General features: G+C 45.1%; 1 protein-coding gene across 4 annotated transcripts in view; it reads right to left on the bottom strand.

Annotated features, from left to right (window-relative positions):
* L1CAM (L1 cell adhesion molecule) overlaps positions 1-26,156 on the bottom strand; it is a 729,162-nt gene that overhangs the window by 61,167 nt on the left and 641,839 nt on the right. For all 4 annotated transcript variants that reach the window (XM_085629771.1, XM_085629773.1, XM_085629772.1 and 1 more), the window contains 2 exons: positions 22,311-22,435; positions 7,417-7,518 (listed from right to left, as the gene is read on the bottom strand). In XM_085629771.1, the coding sequence (XP_085485897.1) occupies positions 7,417-7,518; positions 22,311-22,435 (227 nt within the window). The remainder of the gene's footprint in view (positions 1-7,416; positions 7,519-22,310; positions 22,436-26,156) is intronic.

The raw sequence follows: 26,156 nt of genomic DNA, 5'->3' as shown, positions 1-26,156 counted from the left end.
CCTGCATCCAGGAGGACTAGGCGGATATAACCATGCTGTCCTTGGTTTCTATGCTGCATTAAAGAGGACTACACAGGTATGATCTTGCTATCCTTGGTTTCTATCCTTCACCATGGAGGACAAGGCAGGGACAATCTTGCTTTCCTTGGTTTCTATCCTTCACCGAAGAGGACTAGGCAGGTATAATCTAGCCATCCTCGGTTTCTATCCTGCATCGAAGAGATCTAGGCAGCGTCAAGCTTGCTATCCTTGGTTTTTATCCTTCACTTGAAAGGACTAGGCAGGTAAAATGTTGTTATTCTTGGTTTCTATCTTTCACTGAAGAGGACTAGGCAGGTACAATATTGCTATCCTTTGTTTCTATCCTGCATTGAAGAGGACTAGGAAGGTATAATCTCGCTATATTTGGTTTCTATCCTTGATGGACGAGGACTAGGCAGATATAATCTTGCTATCCTTGGTTTCTATGGTAGATCGAAGAGGACTAGGCAGGTAGAATCTTGCTATCCCTGGTTTCTATCCCTCAGCGAAAGGGACAAGGCAGGTATAATCTTGCTTTTGTTGGTTCTCTGCATCAAAGAGGACTAGGCTGGTAAAATCTTGCAATCTTTAGGTTCTATCCTTAACCGAAAAGTACAAGGCTGGTACAATCTTGCTATCCTTGGTTTCTATCCTGCACTGAAGAGGAGTAGGAAGGTATAATCTTGCTACCCGTGGTATCTATACTGCATCGAAGAGGACTAGGCAGGTACAGTCTTGCTATCCTTAGTTTCTATGCTTCAACAAAGAGGACTTGGCAGGTATAATCTTGCCATCCTTGGTTTCTATTCTTCACCGAAAAGCACTAAGCAGGTATAATCTCGCTATCTTTGGTTTCTATCCTTCACTGAAGAGGAGTAGGCAGGTATAATCTTGCTATCCTTGGTTTGTATCTTTCACTGAGGAGGACTAGGCAGGTATAATCTTGCAATACTTGGTTTCTATTCTTCAACGAAGAGGACTAGGCAGGTATAATCTTGCTATCCTTGGTTTCTATCCCATGTGGAAGAGGACTAGGCAGGTACAATCTTGCAATCCTTGGTTTCTATCCTTCACCAAAAAGGACTAGTTAGGTATAATCTTGCTATCCTTGGATTCTACCCTTCACCGAAGAGGATTAGGCAGGTATTATCTTGCTATCCTTTGTTTCTATCCAGCATTGAAGAGGACTAGGCATGTATTATCTCGCTATCCTTGGTTTCTATCCTGTGTCAAAGAGGACTAGGCGGGTAGAATCTTGCTATCCTTGGTTTTTATCCTTCATCAAAGAGGACTAGGCAGGTAAAATCTTGTTATCCTTGGTTTCTATCCTTCATTGACGAGGACTAGGCAGGTACAATCTTGCTATCCTTGGTTTCTATCCTGCACTGAAGAGGACTAGGCAGGTACAATCTTGCTATCCTTGGTTTCTATCCTGCACTGAAGAGGACTAGGCAGGTACAATCTTGCTATCCTTGGTTTCTATCCTGCACTGAAGAGGACTAGGCAGGTACAATCTTGCTATCCTTGGTCTCTATCCTGCACTGACTGAAGAGGAGTAGGAAGGTATAATCTCGGTATCTTTGGTTTTTATCCTTGACGGAAGAGGACGAGGCAGATATAATCTTGCTATCCTTGGTTTCTAGCCTACATCGAAGAGGTCTAGGCAGGGACAATCTTGCTATCCTTGGTTTCTATCCTTCACTGAAAAGGACTAGGCAGGTAACATTTTGTTATCCTTGGTTTCTATCTTTCACTGAAGAGGACTAGGCAGGTACAATCTTGCTATCCTTGGTTTCTATCCTGCATCGAAGAGGACTAGTTAGGTATAATCTTGCTATCCTTGGATTCTACCCTTCACCGAAGAGGATTAGGCAGGTATTATCTTGCTATCCTTGGTTTCTATCCTGTGTCAAAGAGGACTTGGCAGGTATAATCTTGCTATCCTTTGATTGTCTCCTTCTCTGGAGAGGACTAGGCAGGTACAATCTTGCTATCCTTTGTTTCTATCCTGCATCCAGGAGGACTAGGCAGGTATAACCATGCTGTCCTTGGTTTCTATGCTGTATTAAAGAGGACTACACAGGTATGATCTTGCTATCCTTGGTTTTTATAATTCACTGAAGAGGACTAGGCAGGTATAATCTTGCTATCCTTGGATTCTATCCTTCTCTGAAGAGGACTAGGCAGGTATAATCTTGCTATCCTTGGATTCTCTCCTTCTCTGGAGAGGACTAGGCAGGTATAATCCTGCTATCTTTGGTTTCTAGAATTCACTTAAGAGGGCTAGGCAGGTATAATCTTGCTATCCTTGGTTTCTATCCTTCACTGGAGAGGCCTAGGCAGGTATAATCTTGCTATCCTTGGTTTCTATCCTTCAGCAAAGCGGTATAGTCAGGTACAATCTTGCTATCCTTGGTTTCTATCTTGCATCAAAGAGGACTGGGCAGGTACAATCTTGCTATCCTTGGTTTCTATCCTTCACCGAGGAGGACTAGGCAGGTATAATCTTGCTATCCTTGGTTTCTATCCTGCAGCGAAGAGGACTAGGCAGGTATAATATTGCTATCTTTGATTCCTATAATTCACTGAAGAGGACTAGGCAGGTATAATCTTGCTATCCTTGGATTCTCTCCTTCACTGAAGAGGACTAGGCAGGTATAATCTTGCTATCCTTGGATTCTCTCCTTCACTGGAGAGGACTAGACAGGTATAATCTTGCTATCCTTGGTTTCTATAATTCACTGAAGAGGACTAGGCAGGTATAATCTTGCTATCCTTGGATTCTCTCCTTCTCTGAGGAGGACTAGGCAGGTATAATCTTGCTATCCTTGGTTTCTATAATTCACTGAAGAGGACTAGGCAGGTAGAATCTTGCTATCCTTGGATTCTCTCCTTCTCTGAGGAGGACTAGGCAGGTATAATCTTCCTATCCTTGGATTCTATCCTTCACTGGAGAGGACTAGGCAGGTATAATCTTGCTATCCTTGGTTTCTATCCTTCACCAAAGCGGAATAGGCAGTTACAATCTTGCTATCCTTGGTTTCAATCCTGCATCGAAGAGGATAAGACAGGTACAATCTTGCTATCCTTGGTTTCTATCCTTCACCGAAGAGGACAAGGGAGGTCCATTCTTGCTAACCTTGGTTTCTAGACGCAGACTAGTCTGTCAAGAATTTTATAGCATTGCCATTAGGTCAATGCTTCTATGACGCTAGGAGCACTTAACCAGTCAGGTACCTATCAGATGAGTATATCCCTCAGTTTTCCAAAGGCACCAACCTGACATAAAACCTCCTGATTCACCTATAGGGTGGCCAGAGTTTACTCTAAGCCACCATTTCTGGGCCAGAGTGCCCTGCTCCAAAGGAAATTATGGTCATGTTTGAAACATTTACACTCTGGGATGCTCGGTACATGACAGGTGCGGTTACTGGGGTATCACAATTACATACGAGACATGAGCATGGTGGGAGGATTTTAAAACAGGGATTATGGAGCAAGACAATAATAAATATTGAGCCAGAGGGATCAATTTATCAAGATGTTCAAAAAGACATCTCTAGACTTCAATTTAACTCATTCAAAAAAGAAAATCATCTACGGAAACTACTGATTACCAAAGTAGTTTGGCAGAAATAAAATTATCAAGACATAGTCTAGAAATTCTCAAGATTAGTAACATATTGAAAGGATACATGTGATAGCATTAAAACAATTTAAAATCCAAACTCTATGAATAATAACATGACCATATTTGGAAATGTTAAGCCCTAAAAGAAACTGCTTACAATCTCAGATGCAATATTAGTATCTCAGTTACCTGCGTGTTTATTTATTTGCATACTCAATATTGAACTTACATTGTTTTAAATGATGTGCAAGAAATTAGCAGTACATAGAAACTGTATCAATTCTGGACCACCGAACATAGTGAACCATCAGACATTCTGTGTTACAAAACTGCCAGCCACAATTTTGGAAATATAAATTCTATGAAAATACATAAATACATATGGGAGCTCTAACAAAGTAAAAAGAGTCAACCTTGCAAAATAAAACAAGCATTGGCAGAGCCAATAGGTCTCGCCTTTGGGACCTTATGAGTATTTAGTTATGCAGCACAATATTCTTGGTGCAACAACATCAACTGTTGCATGGCTAAACACTTATAAGGTCCCAAAGGTGAGACCTATTGGCTATGCCATTGCTTGTTTTTCTTGAAACAGGCTGAAAGGCGTGCAGAGATAGGAAGGTTTCATCCTAACTGTTCTGGCGCCCTCTAGCGGCCACAGGAGCACAAACAGTTTCTGGGTGGTCCTTTCAACACAGACGGCGATATCGAGACTGACTGACTGCGGAGGGAGGCCCAAATATTGGGGGCAAAGCGACACGTGAAATCGACACCGCACAAATGATCACAAGCATAAACAAACATTAATTATAGGATGAAATTCACGACAGCATTTGGTAGTGAAAAATCTAAAAATCACCTGTACATTCAAAACACAATGGAATCGAAAATTACACTTTAAAAACTTGTTTTAATAATCATGTTATTTAACGAAATTATTTTGCCATCCCCAATGAAGTAAATGCAATCATGTTCAAGCTAATGTCACATAAAAGTAACAATAATTACTTAACAGTTGAAGAAGAATAAATAATAAAGGTATTTACACAATTTGTTGTGCGGGGGCGGGGAAGGGGGAGGTAGCTGAACAAAATCAAATGAAACCGAAAACATCACCGGAAGACACATTGTCAAACACCTGAAGCGCACACAATAACACAAGATAATTTATATTATTTGATTTCATTTTAAAGCAAGTCAATTAAGGTAGAGACAGCACATTGGGAAAGGCACCTGATCCGGAGTTGTGAAATCAGCCTGCAGGTATGTTGAGCTCTATGCTTCGGGAAGGTGAAACAAGTAGGACACGGTGGGGAAATCGCTGTTTTTTTGCGGGACTATGCAACAGTAATTTCGTGGTGTTAAAAAAGCTTGCAGTGTGTGGTAAAAGAACATTTCACAACTTGGTCTCAAACTAATCCACGCTGGTCTAGGCGGGAGCTGTAGTGATGCAAATCTGATCAGGCGCGCTCTGCTTTTGAACGGGTCGAAGTAAATGCTTCCAACCCTTCGCTGTGACCTTACAAGTGAAACGGTTGGACGGTGGTGGAGGTGTGAGAGAGCTCAGTGGAGAAACATTAAACAAGAGAGGGGCAGCGTACCTATTATCGCCTAATGAGCCACTCACTAGTAACTAACAGCACATCGACCGCCGACAGGAATTAAATTCTGCGACCTCAAGTCAGAAGTTTCTTTTCAACAATAGGTTATTCTGCCCACGTTTGCCTCCTCGAAGAAGAACTAACAAAATTAAAAGTCACTTTAACAAAACAAGTAACCTGAGACTGGAATGCAGCCTGCCCTCCACCTGGCACACTGCGCACCGCAGCTGCTAATTAAAAACAGATGGCACCCGGCCGCGCTGTTGCTCGCTCCCGAGTTCCCTAGGCCAGGGGAGAGAGAAGACGGGACATGCACCCGCCTTTGGCCAATTGTGTGCTGCCTTTCTTAGAAAGACGCATGTAAAGGCCAATAGCGGGTGATGAAAAAAAAAGCACACAAGCGTGTGTTCCGAGTTTAAAGTCCTTACTAAAAGCCTCGCAAATAACAGCGCATGCACGCTGGCTCAGGCGAGACCTCGAAAACAAGAAAATCATTACTGAAATATTTTACTTACAATTATAAATGTAAGTTTTAAAAAAAAAGAACCATCTGCATACATTTTATAGAACCATACAGGTGCTGCCCATAAGGCAGGTGTACTTGGTACAAGTGTACGAACACTTTGTTTAAATGTACATTACAGAAAAATATGTTTTTTATTCATGGAAATAAATGTACTTGGCTAACCTAAATACATAGAGTAAACACAGAAGGGTGACTACAAAAATCAAATAGAAGAAAGAATGGAAAGAATAAACTACTGGTAAAGAAAAGTTGGCCCAGAGGTAAATAGGGCACTGGGGTAAAGCCAGGCCCATTATAATCCCGCTGATGCTGGCACGGCATACTTAAAACCATCCAACCTATGTGTTGTGAAAGATTGTGTATAAAATATCAAAAAAGTTTTCCTGGAGAAACTCCTTCCTCACTTTCAAGAGTAAAAGTAGCCGAGGGAGGATCTTATGATCTGAAACTAATTAATACCAGAAAAAATGCACACATTTGGGAAATCTACCAATACTTTGCAATGATTAACAGTTCAATTTACTTTTCTATTGGGACACCTTTCTGTTGGATGCTGATGAACTGTGAGCAAGCTTTCCTTTTACCACTTGGAATATGCTTTTCACTACGTACACCACTTTAGCATATGGTGGATAACTCAGCTACTTTCGTTTATTGTTTGGCAATTGAATATGCGGAGGGTTGCACGTCTGCGTTTAATACAATAATAGTATACATGCATATTGTTTTGTTTACGTAATGCTTGCTTCCTTTCCCAACACACACAATGTTGCATGTGTGTTTTTTGTAGGAAAAACATAAGAACTGTATCGGTCTTAGATTGGCTTTGGACTCCATATGTAAGGGAGACCATGTCATGTTTTTCATATGCCATATTCTTCTAAATACACCCCCCATGGATTGGATTAGTAGCAACCCTATATAAAATAGTTCCTGCTGTAGGGCACTGGTGATGGAGCCTGAAGGAAACAGGAGCTCAAGGGTCACACCCAGGGACATCTTAAAGGATTTTGGGGGGCCCTGGGCCAAACGTATATTGGGGGGCCCTGTTGGGACCAGCTTTGAATTTATGATCCAAATTCAGCTCTTTCATGCCCTCTTTGCCAGGTCACTGACAGACACGGGCACACTCACCCACATTCTGAATGTGTTTACGTCTAATGTACAGGGACAGTGACTTGTGTTTTCAATATTGTTACAAAGGAGCAGATCACCAATATTACTGCAAGTAATCTCTGTGACACCCCCTCATTTCTTATATGTGAGTTCCCATTTTGAGCTAAAAAACCTTTTTTTTATGGCTGTTGCATGAAAAATTGTCTTTACTACCACTGCCGGTGTGCCACTGTTATGTACTGTTCTTTTATACCACCTTGCTGCCTCTTCTTACCTTTATGAACCAGGCCACTGAATCTGAGGGGTAAAATATGTTTCTGTTCTGATCTTTGGGTGGTTCCCACATCTCTATTCTGGGTGTGCCACCCCTCTGCATCTTCTCGCCCACCATTGAGGAAGCTAAAATCCTAGAGACATGTGGACCAAACTGACGTCCAGGCAACAATGCTATGTGATACAGACCAACCCACACATCCTAGGGACCAGCGGATACCAAAACCAAGATGGCGTCTGCCTCTCACCTTCGATTGGGCTGTTGTTGTCGTCTCCAGGCAGCCAGGTCAGCGTCACACCCCGGTCTCTACGGTCAGTCAGTTCCAGGTCTCTGGGGGGTGCTGGGTGATCTAAAGAGAAAAAAAGTCAAGCTGTGATATGTGACATAGATACACCGTCCCACCTTTTCACAAAGAAACCAAGGTGCTTATTTACAAGCCCCTTGCGCCACCGGTGCGTCACTTTTAATATGGAAAAAAGTGACCCACCGGCGGCGCATGAGGCTTGTAAATAAGCTCCTGAGAATGTTGTGGCTTTTACAAGCATCTCCCAGATAAGCCACTTCCATCTTTAGGACACTGCTGCACCTTGCCTCTCAGGAAGAAGTGTGTGCATCTCACAGAGAGTGTTTAGTTTCCTTTTCCCTACTTTAGTTTTCACTTCTTCCCAGACCTTACTTTGAAATTCTGCAGATGTCAGGTGGGCTGGGGATTAAACCTCTCCATGCCATACAAGTGTCTATCATGGAACATAGCTAATTAATGTATATATGTATAAATTAACCCTGGGCGTAGTTTGCGAAGTAGCACTTCGCGAAGCTACGCAAAGTGCAGTTCGCACTACGCGAGCTACGCCTAGCACTTCGCGAACTGCGTAGTACCTTGTTCGCACTGTGCCAGATGTCGTTTTCAATGATTGCACAGTGTGGACAAGCAACCGGCACTGTGCAATCATTGAAAATGGCATCTTGCACAGTGCGAGCTGTAGTTTTCTGCTGCTCGAGTAGATTTTTACTCGAGCGGCAGCTTTCTCAACGTGAACTGGTAGTTTCTCATCGCGAGCGGTCGCGAGCATACGCGACCACTTGCAATGAGAAACCTGACCTCCTCGCGTTGGGAATCTCGCCGGGAGGTTTATTTTCCATGCTCGCGATCGCCAACTTGATGTTGCTGATCGCGAACAAGGAAAAAGTCTCGCCGGGATGTCATTTTGCTTGCTCGCGGTCGCCAACTTGACGTTGAGGACCGCGAGCAAGCAAAAAATGACAGCAGCACTACGCAACACTACGCTACGCGTGTTCGCACTGTGCTGCGTGCAGTTCGCGTAGTGCGAAGTAGCGCGAACTTTGCAAACTACGCAAGCGTAGTGTAGTGCTTTGCCCAGGCTTAGTATAAATACATAGTTTAGTAACTGTTGATACACTCAATTAGGTATATGTTTGATAGTTAATTAATGAATGAATGTATATTATTATTATTGAGTTCTTATATAGCGCATGGCTACCCATAGAGTTTCCAGGTGCTTGAGAACAGGTATCAGTAGCCTAGGAAGATGACCTAAAATGACAAGTTTTTAAACTTCTTGTGGAAAGAGGATAGAGAATTGCAGCATCTAGCACTATAAACATAGTATATACCGAGAGAAGAGGAGTTGACCTAACAGCTAGGGAGGTCAACCTCAAATCTGGGGAACTGGGTTTGAGTCTCAGCAACAACGCTGAACATCCTGTGATTCTGGGCAAATCAGTTAATCTCCCCGTGCCTAACAAAAAAAAAAAGAATGAATTCGTCCTTATGTAACGCAATTGGTGCTATGTAAAGCGCTCTGATACCCAATTCCTTCCGGTCAAGTTTGTGCTATATAAAACTCTGTAAAATAAAAAAAATATATATATATATCTTTTTTTGGTAACAGTTGATACACTAAATTAGGTATATGTTAAATCAATTAATTAACTTATTAATGTTTATATGTCGTTTTGTAAATGTTGATGCACTCATTTAGGCATATGTTTGGATACTTTTAGGTGGATTTTATGAGTTAAATAAATCCTTGTGAACTGTCCTGAACAGGCCAAGAGTCAGGGGGCCGAAACGTGTCGACCAACTTAAACAAGTGGAGTTCCTAAATTTGTGCATACATTTACCAATCGTGGATTGCTTACTGAGCACCCAAGGGCCACATATAGTCCCATATGGTGTCAAGTGGGGCAAGTTTCGGACCATGTGAGAGCAACCAGAAGAGTGGACTCAGTCTGAAAATCTGATTTTGAGACACTCATGTGAACGAAACACACAAGGATCACAAGATTTAAGTGAGGACTGTTTCAATAAGTGTCAATTATGTATTTATGTATGGGTTGTCTGTATTTATGTACAATATTTAGTATTTGACTACGTTCACGGTGCGGTAATTGAATCTTAAAGCAAAGGAAATGTAAGTCGCATGAGCTTATGATTAAACATTCGTTCTGCAATAGTGAATGATGTCTCTATTGTAGAGTTGAGAATGAGAGGATGATTAATCCTTATAGAGAACACATTTTCTCTAGAGAATATTAATACCCAGGATCACACAGGATTATTCTGGCATTATCTGATTATTCTGTTGGTGCTCTCGGCAGTAAGTAGCACAGTCAGACCCCGGCGTTGACCTGAGAGGTGAGCACCTGGTTGGCTGTATCCTACAATACTTCTTGTTGGGCAGACCTACTCTGCACCCTTGATAGACCTTTGTATTGGCATCCTGAAACCCCTCCTTGGAGGTGGGTGGGGCCTGTGCTCTTGTGTGATCAGTGGTTTTTGGTTTATTGGATTTTAAAGAACTATTTTGTGCTGATGATCACAGAGTTGTAAAGCCATGCACCAGGGGCCAGTGAGGGGTGAGGGCAGGACACAGTTGTGTCATTGCAAGCTAGATAAAGTGGAAGTAAACAGGAAATACAGTAAACCTGAAACTTCCCTATGGCTGCCCAGAAAACCCAAAGGTTTCCCCATAGAGCATCACTGGCCTTTGGACCAGGGGTTATTTCACACCGCGCCTTATGACATCTGCTCTTCTCTCCACCCCGGAAGCTGACATTTGTTTTTCGTGTCCCACCGTTGTCCTGCCTGGTAATTCATCCCTTTTATTGTTCATAGTTGTTGGTCTGACACCACAATGACGTCATTAGCTGCAGTTACGTGTGTAATGCAAGGTGAGTGGTTGAAAGCCACTAGCTCCTTCTGACGTAACCCTTGAATGTGCACCCTCACAGTTCCTTGCAGACCTGCAGTGCATGACTGTCCAAGGCCACGGGACACCAGTCGCAAGTGACCGAGACCACAGTGAGTGAGCAGCAGTGAGTGATGGCTCAGGGCTCACGGACACCAGCTGCAAGCGACCGTGAGGTTAAATGGTGTTAGGACAAAAATCAAGTAAGGAAAATGCTACTTACCAGTATGCATCTGTTCTTGGCATGTAGAGCTGCAGAATATCATACTTTTGCATAGATCGCCATCTGGTGTTGGGCGCGGATGCTTGCACCTTGCTGTTGTCTTGGAAGAAATCTTTTGTGGTCACGTGATAGGTGACTCCTCCCTTGGATGATAGTGCACATGGGCATCGACTCCATCCGTAGATTATTTTTCGCCATAATGGGAAATTATGGAGTTTGTAAGAAACGGAAAGATGTCCATGTGAATGTATCTAAGTAAGATAACACTGGAACAGATACAGGCTCCGGGGAGGCGGGTGGGCGTATGATATTCTGCAGCTCTACATGCCAAGAACACATGCATACTGGTAAGCAGCATTTTCCGTTTAAGGCATAAGAGCTGCAGAATTCATACTTTTGCATAGACTGTATAGCAGTGTCTCCCTTAGCGGTGGTCACCGGAATCTGTTGCAGTGGTTTGGAAAAGTGTCTTAAGAACAGCCTGGCCTACAGAAGCCTGTTGCTTCGCCTGCACGTCTACACAATAGTGTTTGGTGAAGGTGTGTGTTGTAGACCATGTTGCTGCTTTACAAATATCTTCTAGAGGAATGTTTCCTAAGAATGCCATGGAAGCCCCTAGTTTGTGTGTTGAGTGCGCTCTAAGGGGAATTGTTAATATGCGTTTTGCTTTCTGGTAGCATATTTGAATGCATTTGACTATCCACCTGGCAATTTCAGCTTTGGAGATGGGGTTTCCTTTATGCAGCGGAGAGAGAAAGCTACAAACAGTTGGTTTGTCTTCCTAAATGGTTTAGTCCTGTCAATGTCATAAAGTATAGCTCTTTTGACGTCTAATGTGTGAAGAGCTCTCTCTGCTACGGAATCTGGGTATTGGAAAAACACTGGTAACTTTACAGATTGTTTACGATGAAAAGCAGAGATTACTTTGGGAAGGAATTTTGGATTCGTTCTAAGAATCACTTTGTTACGATGTATTTGTAAAAATGGTTCTTGTATGGTTAAAGCCTGGATCTCACTTACTCTCCTGAGAGAGGTGATAGCGACAAGGAAAGCTACTTTCCATGTAAGGAACTGCAGTTCGCATTTGTCTAAAGGTTCAAATGGAGGACCCATGAGCCTAGTAAGGACAATGTTTAGATTCCACACTGGAGAGGGTGGCAGAGTGGGAGGAATTAGCCTTTTAAGGCCTTCCATAAAGGCTTTGATAGCGGGTACTCTGAACAACGACAAATGTTGTCTGTTTTGCAGGTAGGCGGCAAGGGCAGCCAGATGTAATCTTATGGATGAGTATGCAAGTTTACATCTTTGTAGATGCAGTAAAAAGCAAATGTTGTTTTGTATTGAAGCATCTAGCGGGTCAATTTTGTTGTGATTGTAGTAAATGACGAATCGTTTCCATTTGGCTGCATAGCAAGCTCTAGTAGTAGGGCGTCTGGCTTCTTTGATAATGTGCAGACAGTCGGGTGGGAGGTTAAGGTAACCAAACTGTAGGACTTCAGGAGCCAAATTGCTAGATTAGGTTGTGCTGGATCTGGGTGCCGTATCTCTCCATGGTTCTGCGTCAGCAGCTTTGGGGAGGGACGTAGTTTTTGGTGTGGAACTACTGAGAGTTAGAGGAGTGTTGTGAACCATGGTTGTGGTGCCCATGTGGGAGCAACTAGGATCATCTTGAGAGACTGTTGTTTGATCTTGCGTACTACTGTCGGAGTGCGTGGGAGTGGCGGAAAAGCGTACGCAAATCTGCCTGACCAGTTCATCCATATGGCATTGCCCTTGGACAACGGGTGTGGAAACCTGGTGGCGGAGGTTGGGCATTTTGCGTTTGCTTGTGTGGCGAACAGATCTATGTCTGGGTGGCCACACATCTGGAACAATGGTTGAAGAACTTGAGGATGAAGTTCCCATTCGTGGATCTGCTGTGTCTGACGACTTAGCAGATCCGCCATCTGATTGTGAACTCCTGGAAGATGTTCTGCCAGAAGATGTATGTTTTGCGGGATGGCCCATCTCCATATGCTTTGTGCTAGATGAGACAGCTGCAAAGAGTGTGTGCCTCCTTGTTTCTGTATGTAATACATTGCTGTCATATTGTTCGTGGAGGCCAGGACAGTCTTGTTGAGGAGATATGCTTGGAATGACTTTAATGCTAGAAAAAATTCTAGTAATTCTAGGTGATTGATGTGGAGCACTTTTTGTTGAGTGGTCCACCTGCCCTGAACTGTGTGGTTTAGGAGATGGGCTCCCCAGCCGGTGAGTGATGCGTCCGTTGTTAGCACTATCTGTGAAACTGGCTCTAGGAATGGCCGCCCTCTGGAAAGGTTTTGTTTGTTACACCACTGTAGAGAGCGATGTGTGCGTCTGTCCACCAACACCAGATCTGTAAGTTGACCTTGGGCCTAATTCCACTGATGTGCTAAGCATTCTTGTAAGGGGTGTAATTTAAGTCTTGCGTGAGGTACGATAAAAATGCAAGAGGTCATCATTACTATGAGCTGCATAAACGCCCGAGCTGTAAGGGAGTGTTGGGGTTGAAATTTGGTGATGAGGGTTTGCATACTGGCTATCCTGGTTGGACTGGGGTATGCTAGAGCTTTGGAAGTGTGTATCGTGGCCCCTAGATACTGATGTAGGTAGGAAGCCTGTAGATGTGTTTTGGCGGGGTTTATTGTGAACCCCAAATGGTGTAGCAGTAGAATCGTTTGGTGAGTGTGATGAACACACTGACTGTGTGACTTGGCTTTTTTCAGCCAGTCGTCCATGTATGGAAACATATGGATCTGCTGTCTTCGCAAGTGTGCGGCTACTACCTGCAGTGCATGACTGTCCAAGGCCACGGGACACCAGTCGCAAGTGACCGAGACCACAGTGAGTGAGCAGCAGTGAGTGATGGCTCAGGGCTCACGGACACCAGCTGCAAGCGACCGTGAGGTTAAATGGTGTTAGGACAAAAATCAAGTAAGGAAAATGCTACTTACCAGTATGCATCTGTTCTTGGCATGTAGAGCTGCAGAATATCATACTTTTGCATAGATCGCCATCTGGTGTTGGGCGCGGATGCTTGCACCTTGCTGTTGTCTTGGAAGAAATCTTTTGTGGTCACGTGATAGGTGACTCCTCCCTTGGATGATAGTGCACATGGGCATCGACTCCATCCGTAGATTATTTTTCGCCATAATGGGAAATTATGGAGTTTGTAAGAAACAGAAAAGATGTCCATGTGAATGTATCTAAGTAAGATAACACTGGAACAGATACAGGCTCCGGGGAGGCGGGTGGGCGTATGATATTCTGCAGCTCTACATGCCAAGAACACATGCATACTGGTAAGTAGCATTTTCCGTTCGAGGCATAAGAGCTGCAGAATTCATACTTTTGCATAGACTGTATAGCAGTGTCTCCCTTAGCGGTGGTCACCGGAATCTGTTGCAGTGGTTTGGAAAAGTGTCTTAAGAACAGCCTGGCCTACAGAAGCCTGTTGCTTCGCCTGCACGTCTACACAATAGTGTTTGGTGAAGGTGTGTGTTGTAGACCATGTTGCTGCTTTACAAATATCTTCTAGAGGAATGTTTCCTAAGAATGCCATGGAAGCCCCTAGTTTGTGTGTTGAGTGCGCTCTAAGGGGAATTGTTAATATGCGTTTTGCTTTCTGGTAGCATATTTGAATGCATTTGACTATCCACCTGGCAATTTCAGCTTTGGAGATGGGGTTTCCTTTATGCAGCGGAGAGAGAAAGCTACAAACAGTTGGTTTGTCTTCCTAAATGGTTTAGTCCTGTCAATGTCATAAAGTATAGCTCTTTTGACGTCTAATGTGTGAAGAGCTCTCTCTGCTACGGAATCTGGGTATTGGAAAAACACTGGTAACTTTACAGATTGTTTACGATGAAAAGCAGAGATTACTTTGGGAAGGAATTTTGGATTCGTTCTAAGAATCACCTTGTTACGATGTATTTGTAAAAATGGTTCTTGTATGGTTAAAGCCTGGATCTCACTTACTCTCCTGAGAGAGGTGATAGCGACAAGGAAAGCTACTTTCCATGTAAGGAACTGCAGTTCGCATTTGTCTAAAGGTTCAAATGGAGGACCCATGAGCCTAGTAAGGACAATGTTTAGATTCCACACTGGAGAGGGTGGCAGAGTGGGAGGAATTAGCCTTTTAAGGCCTTCCATAAAGGCTTTGATAGCGGGTACTCTGAACAACGACAAATGTTGTCTGTTTTGCAGGTAGGCGGCAAGGGCAGCCAGATGTAATCTTATGGATGAGTATGCAAGTTTACATCTTTGGAGATGCAGTAAAAAGCAAATGTTGTTTTGTATTGAAGCATCTAGCGGGTCAATTTTGTTGTGATTGTAGTAAATGACGAATCGTTTCCATTTGGCTGCATAGCAAGCTCTAGTAGTAGGGCGTCTGGCTTCTTTGATAATGTGCAGACAGTCGGGTGGGAGGTTAAGGTAACCAAACTGTAGGACTTCAGGAGCCAAATTGCTAGATTAGGTTGTGCTGGATCTGGGTGCCGTATCTCTCCATGGTTCTGCGTCAGCAGCTTTGGGGAGGGACGTAGTTTTTGGTGTGGAACTACTGAGAGTTAGAGGAGTGTTGTGAACCATGGTTGTGGTGCCCATGTGGGAGCAACTAGGATCATCTTGAGAGACTGTTGTTTGATCTTGCGTACTACTGTCGGAGTGCGTGGGAGTGGCGGAAAAGCGTACGCAAATCTGCCTGACCAGTTCATCCATATGGCATTGCCCTTGGACAACGGGTGTGGAAACCTGGTGGCGGAGGTTGGGCATTTTGCGTTTGCTTGTGTGGCGAACAGATCTATGTCTGGGTGGCCACACATCTGGAACAATGGTTGAAGAACTTGAGGATGAAGTTCCCATTCGTGGATCTGCTGTGTCTGACGACTTAGCAGATCCGCCATCTGATTGTGAACTCCTGGAAGATGTTCTGCCAGAAGATGTATGTTTTGCGGGATGGCCCATCTCCATATGCTTTGTGCTAGATGAGACAGCTGCAAAGAGTGTGTGCCTCCTTGTTTCTGTATGTAATACATTGCTGTCATATTGTTCGTGGAGGCCAGGACAGTCTTGTTGAGGAGATATGCTTGGAATGACTTTAATGCTAGAAAAAATTCTAGTAATTCTAGGTGATTGATGTGGAGCACTTTTTGTTGAGTGGTCCACCTGCCCTGAACTGTGTGGTTTAGGAGATGGGCTCCCCAGCCGGTGAGTGATGCGTCCGTTGTTAGCACTATCTGTGAAACTGGCTCTAGGAATGGCCGCCCTCTGGAAAGGTTTTGTTTGTTACACCACTGTAGAGAGCGATGTGTGCGTCTGTCCACCAACACCAGATCTGTAAGTTGACCTTGGGCCTAATTCCACTGATGTGCTAAGCATTCTTGTAAGGGGTGTAATTTAAGTCTTGCGTGAGGTACGATAAAAATGCAAGAGGTCATCATTACTATGAGCTGCATAAACGCCCGAGCTGTAAGGGAGTGTTGGGGTTGAAATTTGGTGATGAGGGTTTGCATACTGGCTATCCTGGCTGGACTGGGGTATGCTAGAGCTTTGGAAGTGTCTATCGTGGCCCCTAGATACTGATGTAGGTAGGAAGGCTGTAGATGTGTTTTGGCGGGGTTTATTGTGAACCCCAAATGGTGTAGCAGTAGAATCGTTTGGTGAGTGTGATGAACACACTGACTGTGTGACTTGGCTTTTTTCAGCCAGTCGTCCATGTATGGAAACATATGGATCTGCTGTCTTCGCAAGTGTGCGGCTACTACCGCAAGACACTTTGTGAAGACCCTGGGTGCTGTGGTTACTCCGAATGGGAGAACCTTGAACGGATAGTGTTGGCCGTCCACTGTGAATCTTAGAAATTTCCTGTGAGCAGGGGGTATGGGAATATGGAAGTAGGCGTCCTTGAGATCTAATGTGGCAAGGAACTCGCCTTGTTGAAGCAGTAGAAGGACTTGTTGAGGAGTGATCATGTGAAAGTGATCTGACTGTATGTAGAGATTGAGAAGTCTGAGGTCCAGTATCGACCTGAGAGTACCGTCCTTTTTGGGGATTAGAAAATATAGGGAGTAAACCCCTGTCCCTTGATGCTCTAGGGGAACTGGTTCTTTTGCATGCTTTTGAAGTAGTGAGAGAACTTCCTGTTTGAGGAGTGTTAGATGTTCTGTGGACATAGGATGATGTTTGGGCGGCATGTTGGGGGGAGTTGCAGTAAGTTCCAGGCATTAACCACACTGGATAATGTTTGTACTGTCTTTTGTGACTGTGCAAAAGAGTCTACCAGGAAGTCTTCCTCTGTAGGGTCTGAGTGCATTTGAACGCCATGATATTGGGCAGCCCTATCAATGAGCTGACTAAACCGGATGTATGTCGTTACAACGCACACTTTTACAACGCATGCACTTACAACGCATTTTTTACAACGCAACATCCACTACAACGCATTCCATTACAACGCAGGACACTACAACGCATTTTTAAAAACTACCTTTACAACGCATTCCATTACAACGCATACTACCTTTACAACGCATACCATTACAACGCATAATATTACATTGGATTTAAGGTAAGTATTGGATAGTATAGGGGTAAAAATTACTATTCTTACTCCAGGGGGTGCAACAGTAGGGTAAGTGTTGGATAGTATAGGGGTAAAAATTACTATTCTAACTCCAGGGGGTGCAACAGTAGGGCAAGTGTTGGATAGTATAGGGGTAAAAATTACTAATTCTAACTCCAGGGGGTGCAACAGTAGGGCAAGTGTTGGATAGTATAGGGGTAAAAATTACTATTCTAACTCCAGGGGGTGCAACAGTAGGGTAAGTGTTGGATAGTATAGGGGTAAAAATTACTATTCTAACTGCAGGGGGTGCAACAGTAGGGTAAGTGTTGGATAGTATAGGGGTAAAAATTACTATTCTAACTCCAGGGGGTGCAACAGTAGGGTAAGTGTTGGATAGTATAGGGGTAAACATTACTATTCTAACTCCAGGGGGTGCAACAGTAGGGCAAGTGTTGGATAGTATAGGGGTAAAAATTACTATTCTAACTCCAGGGGGTGCAACAGTAGGGCAAGTGTTGGATAGTATAGGGGTAAAAATTACTATTCTAACTCCAGGGGGTGCAACAGTAGGGCAAGTGTTGGATAGTATAGGGGTAAAAATTACTATTCTAACTCCAGGGGTTGCAACGGTAGGGCAAGTGTTGGATAGTATAGGTGTAAAAATTACTATTCTAACTCCAGGGGGTGCAACAGTAGGGCAAGTGTTGGATAGTATAGGGGTAAAAATTACTATTCTATCTCCAGGGGGTGCAACAGTAGGGCAAGTGTTGGATAGTATAGGGGTAAAAATTACTATTCTAACTCCAGGGGGTGCAACAGTAGGGCAAGTGTTGGATAGTATAGGGGTAAAAATTACTATTCTAACTCCAGGGGGTGCAACAGTAGGGTAAGTGTTGGATAGTGTAGGGGTTTTAATGTAATATTATGCGTTGTAATGGTATGCGTTGTAAAAGTAGTATGCGTTGTAATGGAATGCGTTGTAAAGGTAGTTTTTAAAAATGCGTTGTAGTGTCCTGCATTGTAATGGAATGCGTTGTAGTGGATGTTGCGTTGTAAAAAATGCGTTGTAAGTGTAGTGCGTTGTAAAAGTTGCGTTGTAAAGGTTGTATACCGACTAAACCCAATGTTGTCATCTGGGGGAGATGGCCTTGTTGGGCATGCATCTGGATCAGGAAGGCTTGGAGGATCTACAGGGTCATTGTAGTCGTCCCATGTGTCCTGTGGTATGTCAGTGTCCTCATCGGGATGATTGAAAGGGTCATTATTTCCACCCCCACCCCCTAGGTCATCATCCAGTGGTGGTGAGTATGGAAGAAGTATAGGAGACTTTGGAGGAGAGAAAGGCTTAGTAGGAAGAACAGGAGAAGAGGGTCTTAATGGTGAAGTTTCACAGTCCTTTTTCTTCACAGGCACCTCAGGAATGTGGCGGGTGTCCACTTTTCTCTTGTTCTTGGAATTACTGACAATATGGCCTGTTTTAGGGTCCACATGCAGTGTTTTCTGTTTCGGATCGATGGGATCTGGTAGAAACAGTTCTTCCTCGTCAGAGTGTGCTTTCGGTGCCGATTTTTCCAGTTCCGAACTCGGTTTAGATTTTTGCTCTGGAGCCTTAGAAGGGTTTTTTGGGTCTTTTGGCTTAGGTGTTGAGTCCAAAATCTTTTTCGTATCCGAAGGTTCTCGAGGAGTCTTCGGATCCGAGGCCTTTTGTTCTTTCGGTGCCAAAGTGCTTGGTGCAGAGGCCTTTTTGGAGACAGCAGGAGTAGGATGTGTTCCCGCTTTCAGCACCGACTGTGTTTTTGGGGCACCGACGTGCGGCTTGCTCAGTCCCGAGCTGCTGGAAGGCTTGTCCTTTTGCTTCGGAGCCGGGCACAGGGGCTGGGCTTCTGAAGTCTTCTTTTGTTCGTGACAAAGGCCTTCAGGCGAAGTCTTGACCGGAGACTTCTTTTTTTTCGGGTGGGGTTGGGGCAGGGGCAGTTGTACTCACTTGTTGACCTGGAGTGATGTGGTCATCTGAGTCGGAGTCATCTGCTTCGGATACGATGTCGAGATCCTCCGAATCCTCTGCCTCTGGAACGTCGGGGCCTTCATCGAAGATGTCTTCTGGCTCCGGTGCAGCCTGTTGTTCCATAATGTGTCGTCGAGCCCGGCGATCACAGATAGTCTTCTTGGGCCGGAAGTAGGCGCAGGTTTAGCAATTGTTCTCTTCGTGCTCGGGCGGGAGACGAAGGTTGCAGACCTCGTGTTGGTCGCTGTGTGGGAATGTAGCTCCACACTGGGGGCATTTCTTGAATGGAGTCCTTTCCATTAGCCGTAGGCCCGAATGGTGTCGATAGGCCCAATGGTCTGCGTCGACGACTGGAATCAAAATTTAAGTTAGCACCTCGAAAGGCACGCATACAAGAACAATACCGTAGAGTTTGCAATGGTTTGCGCGTCAAAATGGTTTGGAAAACACGGTGCCGAATCGGAGTACTGAAGTTACATCCGAATCCGATGCCAGAAAAAAACTATCTAAGGATAGATTCGATGCCCATGCGCACTATCGTCCAAGGGAGGAAAAACCTATCTTGTGACCACAAAAGACTTCTTCCAAGACAACAACAAGGTGCAAGCATTCCAGCCCAACACCAGATGGCGATCTATGCAAAAGTATGAATTCAGCAGCTCATATGCCTCGAACAAAATATTTTGGGGCAGATTTATGAGAAAGTGACGCATCTGTACAGATGCGTCACTTTCCCTGCGCCACCCTTAGAAATCCTTGCGCCACCATAGATGCGACGTATTTACAATACGGTGCACTATGGCGCAAGGATTGACAGATGCGTCAGAAATTCTGACGCATCTGTTGGCGTAAAAGTCACGCATTGCACGATGCAACTCCAGCAATGCGTGTTGAGACCTATTCCCACTACACTGCGTCACTACTTACGCCTGCTTGAAGCAGGCGTAAGGTTTTGACGCAGTGGCGTCCTAAAAGTGGTCCAGTGAAATCTTGTAGATTTTACTGAGTCACTTTTACGAGGCCTTCCTGTGTGGGAACGCCCACCCTGCATACATTATACTTGACGCAGGTATAATGTGACGCAGGGCTTTACAACGTGACGCATCTCCTTAGATGTGTCACGTTGTAAATAAGCCGCATCGTTTGCGCCGCTGTTGCGTCAAAAAAGTGATGCAACTGCAGCGCAAAAGTCATGCAAGGGGCTTGTAAATCTGCCCCTCAGTGGCCAAAATATTGTGTCAAGAATAATGAAGATAAACATATCGTGAAGGTAAGTTTCTATGGGTAAGTCAAGTTTTACTACAATATATAACTCCACATCTATGTACCTTGACATATCTTCACGGTAGGAAGACGTGAAGTTAAGAATGGTAAATCTATACTGACCTATTTGCATTTACCTTCTCGGTATTTTCGTCCTGGACATTTTTGACACAATATTCTGTCCACACGATACTTTTCGCTTCATGCTCTATCGGACAAGCAGGTCAGCCAGCAGCCCATGAGCTGAAGCCAGAGTCATCGCCCGCTCGATGCTTGTGATGCACGGTCGACTTGACGTCCAAGTCCATGCTGGTCAGTGAGGGGGGGTGAGCGGCTAGCTTCCCACTAGGATCTTTCTCTAACTTGTTTATAACTCACACAGCTCAAGAGGTGGAGGCAGACAGAGCTTAGAGGCGCTTCACAAGCCCAGGAACTAGAAGACAAACAATAAAAAATAACAACAGCACGACCTTTGGGTAATAAGGCGACACCAGCAAAGTAAATAAGAAGGTAAAGCGCCCACAATCATGGAAAAGAGTGTCACATAGGTAAGATTAGGATAAAAGTGAATACAAACCCAACAGACCTGAGTTGATAAAGCAGAGAAGGACATTGTCCTCTCAGGGACGACTGGTGTCACATTAACAGAGCCACACAGAAAAGGAAGCAGATGATGAGTTTAGAGGCTCCCCTTCTCGTCAGCTTCAAAGGGAACCTTCTCTTAGCTGGATTAGGCCAGCAGAGATCACGAGATCTGAGCTTCACAATGGAGAATTCTGATGTCCCCTTGCCTTGAAGGATTGAGGGATCCTGGAGTCAGCCCAGCCCCAGCAGCTCTGACGTGGCATCCGTCAGATCTTACACCCTCCATGAAGGGGGGATGTTTGGATTTGTGGGACGCAGAATCCTACTGCTGTTACTAATTATTAAAGAATGCAAAGCCCTCACTACAGTAACAGCACTGATGGATTTAGGCACATGGATTGCGTGATCATCACCCACAGGGGGCTGTTTGTGGTTGGTATATATTGACTGACACAAATTACTGCCTCCAGCTGCGCAGGCGCACCAAAGATGCCGGAGTAGAGGAGGTATTTAATTAAAAGGAAACAGCTAAGACGCCCAGATGCCTCCACTCGCGAAAGGGGGGAGAGTCCTATTCAAAAAGTGGGGTCCCAAAACACTCTACTCAGAATTAGGCGTGGGCGGTGAACTTCGCTCCGTTCGCGCAGTTTGCAGAGTTTTCTGCACTACGGGGAGCTCGCGTAGTCCAGAAAACTCCACTTCGCGACGTGCAGCGGAGTTTTTTCCCCGCTCGCGATCGCGAACGGTAAGGCCGCGAGCGCAAGCTGCCGCTCGGGTAGAATTTCTACCCGAGCAGCAGGAATACCAGCACAAACTGCAGTTCGCACTGTACTCCACCACACGCGGAACTTCTTGAGTTTTTTTGTAACTTCGCAGAGTTCCGCGTAGCAAAACTCAGTGAACTACGCCCAGGCCTACTCAGAATACTGCCTGAAGTAACAATTATTACTAGTCGTTTACAACAATGTCTTCCACTGGAAGTTAATAATAGAAACTCTTCACCCAATGTGATGACACTTTTCTAAACTATATTTAGGACACAATATTTCTGTCAGGCGCTATTGTTGTACATGATGCTGTGGCATTAACCACATGTGGCAGAGAGGAGGCAGACATGTGTGCAGGTGTGTGATAAGCAGCCGGCAAACACACCAGAAGGGGACATGATGATAGACAGACTACTTGAAATTCAAGCCTAGAAACCGATGTGCAGCACTTCAAAGCTAGACCTCAAGGCAGTTCAAATGCATCTTCCGATCACAGGACTCACCGACGACCACCAGCTCAGCGCTCTCCTCCACCAGGTCCAGCGGGCTTTGGGCAACGCAGGTGTAGATGCCTTCATCTTCGTAGTCCACGTTATAGACCGTCAAAGTGCCATCCTGAATGAAGTACCTGCAGGTAGAGGAAGGGGTCAGTCACTGAGGGAAAGGGCAGCGGACAATGACCAAGAGGTTCTATGCTGGCCCCCGCCTCCAGCATCAGTCAGGATGCACTCAATGGCTGAGCTGTTCCATGCAAGGACTATGACACCTCACCCTTGTGACCTGTCTGACCTCCTCCCCCCACCCTCTAGTAATGCCATGTCAGTGCTGTACAACTCCAGTGGTGCGAGCTTCCCCCGGTAACACTCTGTCAATGCAAATGTCTCCAGCAGTGCAAACTTTGCCCAATATGGCTCTCCGGGCGAGCACGCATGTTCCAGTAATGCCCTGTCAGTGGTATATGTCTCCAGTGGTGAAAGTATGCTCCAGTAATGCCCTGCCAGTGGAATACGTCTCCAGTGGTGCAAGTATGTTCCAGTAATGCCCTGTCAGTGGTATATGTCTCCAGTGGTGCAAGCATGCTCCAGTAATGCCCTGTCAGTGCTATATGCCTCCAGTAGTGCAAATATGCTCCATTAATGCCATGTCAGTGCTATATGTCTCCAGTGGTGCAAGCATGCTCCAGTAATGCCCTGTCAGTGGTATATGTCTCCAGTGGTGCAAGCATGCTTCGTTAATGCCCTGTCAGTGCTATATGTTTCCAGTGGTACAAGCATGGTCCAGTAATGCCCTGTCAGTGTTATATGTTTACAGTGGTGCAAGCATGGTCCAGTAATGCCCTGTCAGTGCTATATGTTTACAGTGGTGCAAGCATGGTCCAATAATGCCCTGTCAGTGCTATATGTCGTGGTGCAAGCATCCCTCAGTAATACCCTGTCAGTGCTATATGCCTCCAGTGGTGCAAGCATGCTCCAGTAATGCCCTGTCAGTGGTATATGTCTCCAGTGGTGCAAGCATGCTCCAGTAATGCCATGTCAGTTCTATATGTCTCCAGTGGTGCAAGCATGCTCCAGTAATGTCCTCTCTGTACTATTTGTCTCCAGTGGTGCAAGCATGCTCCAGTAATGTCCTCTCTGTACTATATGTCTCCAGTGGTTCAAGCATGCTCCAGTAATGCCATGTCAGTTCTATATGTCTCCAGTGGTGCAAGCATGCTCCAGTAATGTCCTCTCTGTACTATATGTCTCCAGTGGTGCAAGCATGCTCCAGTTATGCCATGTCAGTTCTATATGTCTTCAGTGGTGCAAGCATGCTCCAGTAATGCCATGTCAGTTCTATATGTCTCCAGTGGTGCAAGCATGCTCCAGTAATGCCCTGTCAGTGCCATATGTCTCCAGTGGTGCAAGCATGCTCCAGTAATGTCCTCTCTGTACTATATGTCTCCAGTGGTTCAAGCATGCTCCAGTAATGCCATATCAGTTCTATATGTCTCCAGTGGTGCAAGCATGCTACAGTAATGTCCTCTCTGTACTATATGTCTCCAGTGGTGCAAGCATGCTCCAGTAATGCCCTGTCTGTGCTATATGTCTCCAGTAGAGCAAGCATGCACTAGTAATGCCCTATCAGTGCTATATGTCTCCAGTGGTGCAAGCATGCTCCAGTAATGCCATATCAGTTCTATATGTCTCCAGTGGTGCAAGCATGCTACAGTAATGTCCTCTCTGTACTATATGTCTCCAGTGGTGCAAGCATGCTCCAGTAATGTCCCCTCTGTACTATATGTCTCCAGTGGTGCAAGCATGCTCCAGTAATGTCCTCTCTGTGCTATACATCTCCAGTGGTGCAAGCATCCCTCAGTAATGCCCTGCCATAGCTATATTTCACCAGCGGTGCAAGCATGGTCCAGTAATGCCCTGTCAGTGCTATATGTCACCAGTGGTGCAAGCATGGCCCAATAATGCCCTGTCAGTGCTATATATCTCCAGTTGTGCAAGCATCCCTCAGTAATGCCCTGTCAGTTCTATATGTCTACAGTGGTGCAAGCATGGCCCAATAATGCCCTGTCAGTGCTAGATGTCTCCAGTGGTGCAAGCATCCATCAGTAATGCCATGTCAGTGCTATATGTCTCCAGTGGTGCAAGCATCCCCGGTAATGCCCTGTCAGTGCTATACGTCTCCAGTGGTGCAAGCCTCCCTCGGTAATGCCCTGTCAGTGATATATGTCTCTAGTGGTGCAAGCATGCTTCGTTAATGCCCTGTCAGTGTTATATGTCTCCAGTGGTACAAGCATGGTCCAGTAATGCCCTGTCAGTGCTATATGTTTACAGTGGTGCAAGCATGGTCCAATAATGCCCTGTCAGTGCTATATGTCTCCAGTGGTACAAGCATGGTCCAACAATGCCTTGTCAGTGCTCTATGTTCAGTGGTGCAAGCATCCCTCAGTAATACCCTGTCAGTGCTATATGCCTCCAGTGGTGCAAGCATGCTCCAGTAATGCCCTGTCAGTGGTATATGTCTCCAGTGGTGCAAGCATGCTCCAGTAATGCCCTGTCAGTGCTATATGTCTCCAGTGGTGCAAGCATGCTCCAGTAATGTCCTCTTTGGACTATATGTCTCCAGTGGTGCAAGCATGCTCCAGTAATGCCATGTCAGTTCTATATGTCTCCAGTGGTGCAAGCATGCTCCAGTAATGCCCTGTCAGTGGTATATGTCTCCAGTGGTGCAAGCATGCTCCAGCAATGCCATGTCAGTTCTATATGTCTCCAGTGGTGCAAGCATGCTCCAGTAATGTCCTCTCTGTACTATATGTCTCCAGTGGTTCAAGCATGCTCCAGTAATGCCATGTCCGTTCTATATGTCTCCAGTGGTGCAAGCATGCTCCAGTAATGTCCTCTCTGTACTATATGTCTCCAGTGGTGCAAGCATGCTCCAGTTATGCCATGTCAGTTCTATATGTCTCCAGTGGTGCAAGCATGCTCCAGTAATGCCATGTCAGTTCTATATGTCTCCAGTGGTGCAAGCATGCTCCAGTAATGCCCTGTCAGTGCTATATGTCTCCAGTGGTGCAAGCATGCTCCAGTAATGCCCTGTCAGTGCCATATGTCTCCAGTGGTGCAAGCATGCTCCAGTAATGTCCTCTCTGTACTATATGTCTCCAGTGGTGCAAGCATGCTCCAGTAATGTCCTGTCTGTACTATATGTCTCAAGTGGTGCTAGCATGCTCCAATAATGTCCTCTCTGTACTATATGTCTCCAGTGGTTCAAGCATGCTCCAGTAATGCCATATCAGTTCTATATGTCTCCAGTGGTGCAAGCATGCTACAGTAATGTCCTCTCTGTACTATATGTCTCCAGTGGTGCAAGCATGCTCCAGTAATGTCCTCTCTGTACTATATGTCTCCAGTGGTTCAAGCATGCTCCAGTAATGCCATGTCCGTTCTATATGTCTCCAGTGGTGCAAGCATGCTCCAGTAATGTCCTCTCTGTACTATATGTCTCCAGTGGTGCAAGCATGCTCCAGTTATGCCATGTCAGTTCTATATGTCTCCAGTGGTGCAAGCATGCTCCAGTAATGCCATGTCAGTTCTATATGTCTCCAGTGGTGCAAGCATGCTCCAGTAATGCCCTGTCAGTGCTATATGTCTCCAGTGGTGCAAGCATGCTCCAGTAATGCCCTGTCAGTGCCATATGTCTCCAGTGGTGCAAGCATGCTCCAGTAATGTCCTCTCTGTACTATATGTCTCCAGTGGTGCAAGCATGCTCCAGTAATGTCCTCTCTGTACTATATGTCTCCAGTGGTTCAAGCATGCTCCAGTAATGTCCTCTCTGTACTATATGTCTCCAGTGGTGCA

The sequence above is a fragment of the Triturus cristatus genome, chromosome 10, assembly GCF_964204655.1.
Source record: "Triturus cristatus chromosome 10, aTriCri1.1, whole genome shotgun sequence".
NCBI lineage: Eukaryota > Metazoa > Chordata > Amphibia > Caudata > Salamandridae > Triturus > Triturus cristatus.
Note: the sequence above shows the minus strand (reverse complement) of the source record. Positions and strands in the feature narration are given on the sequence as shown.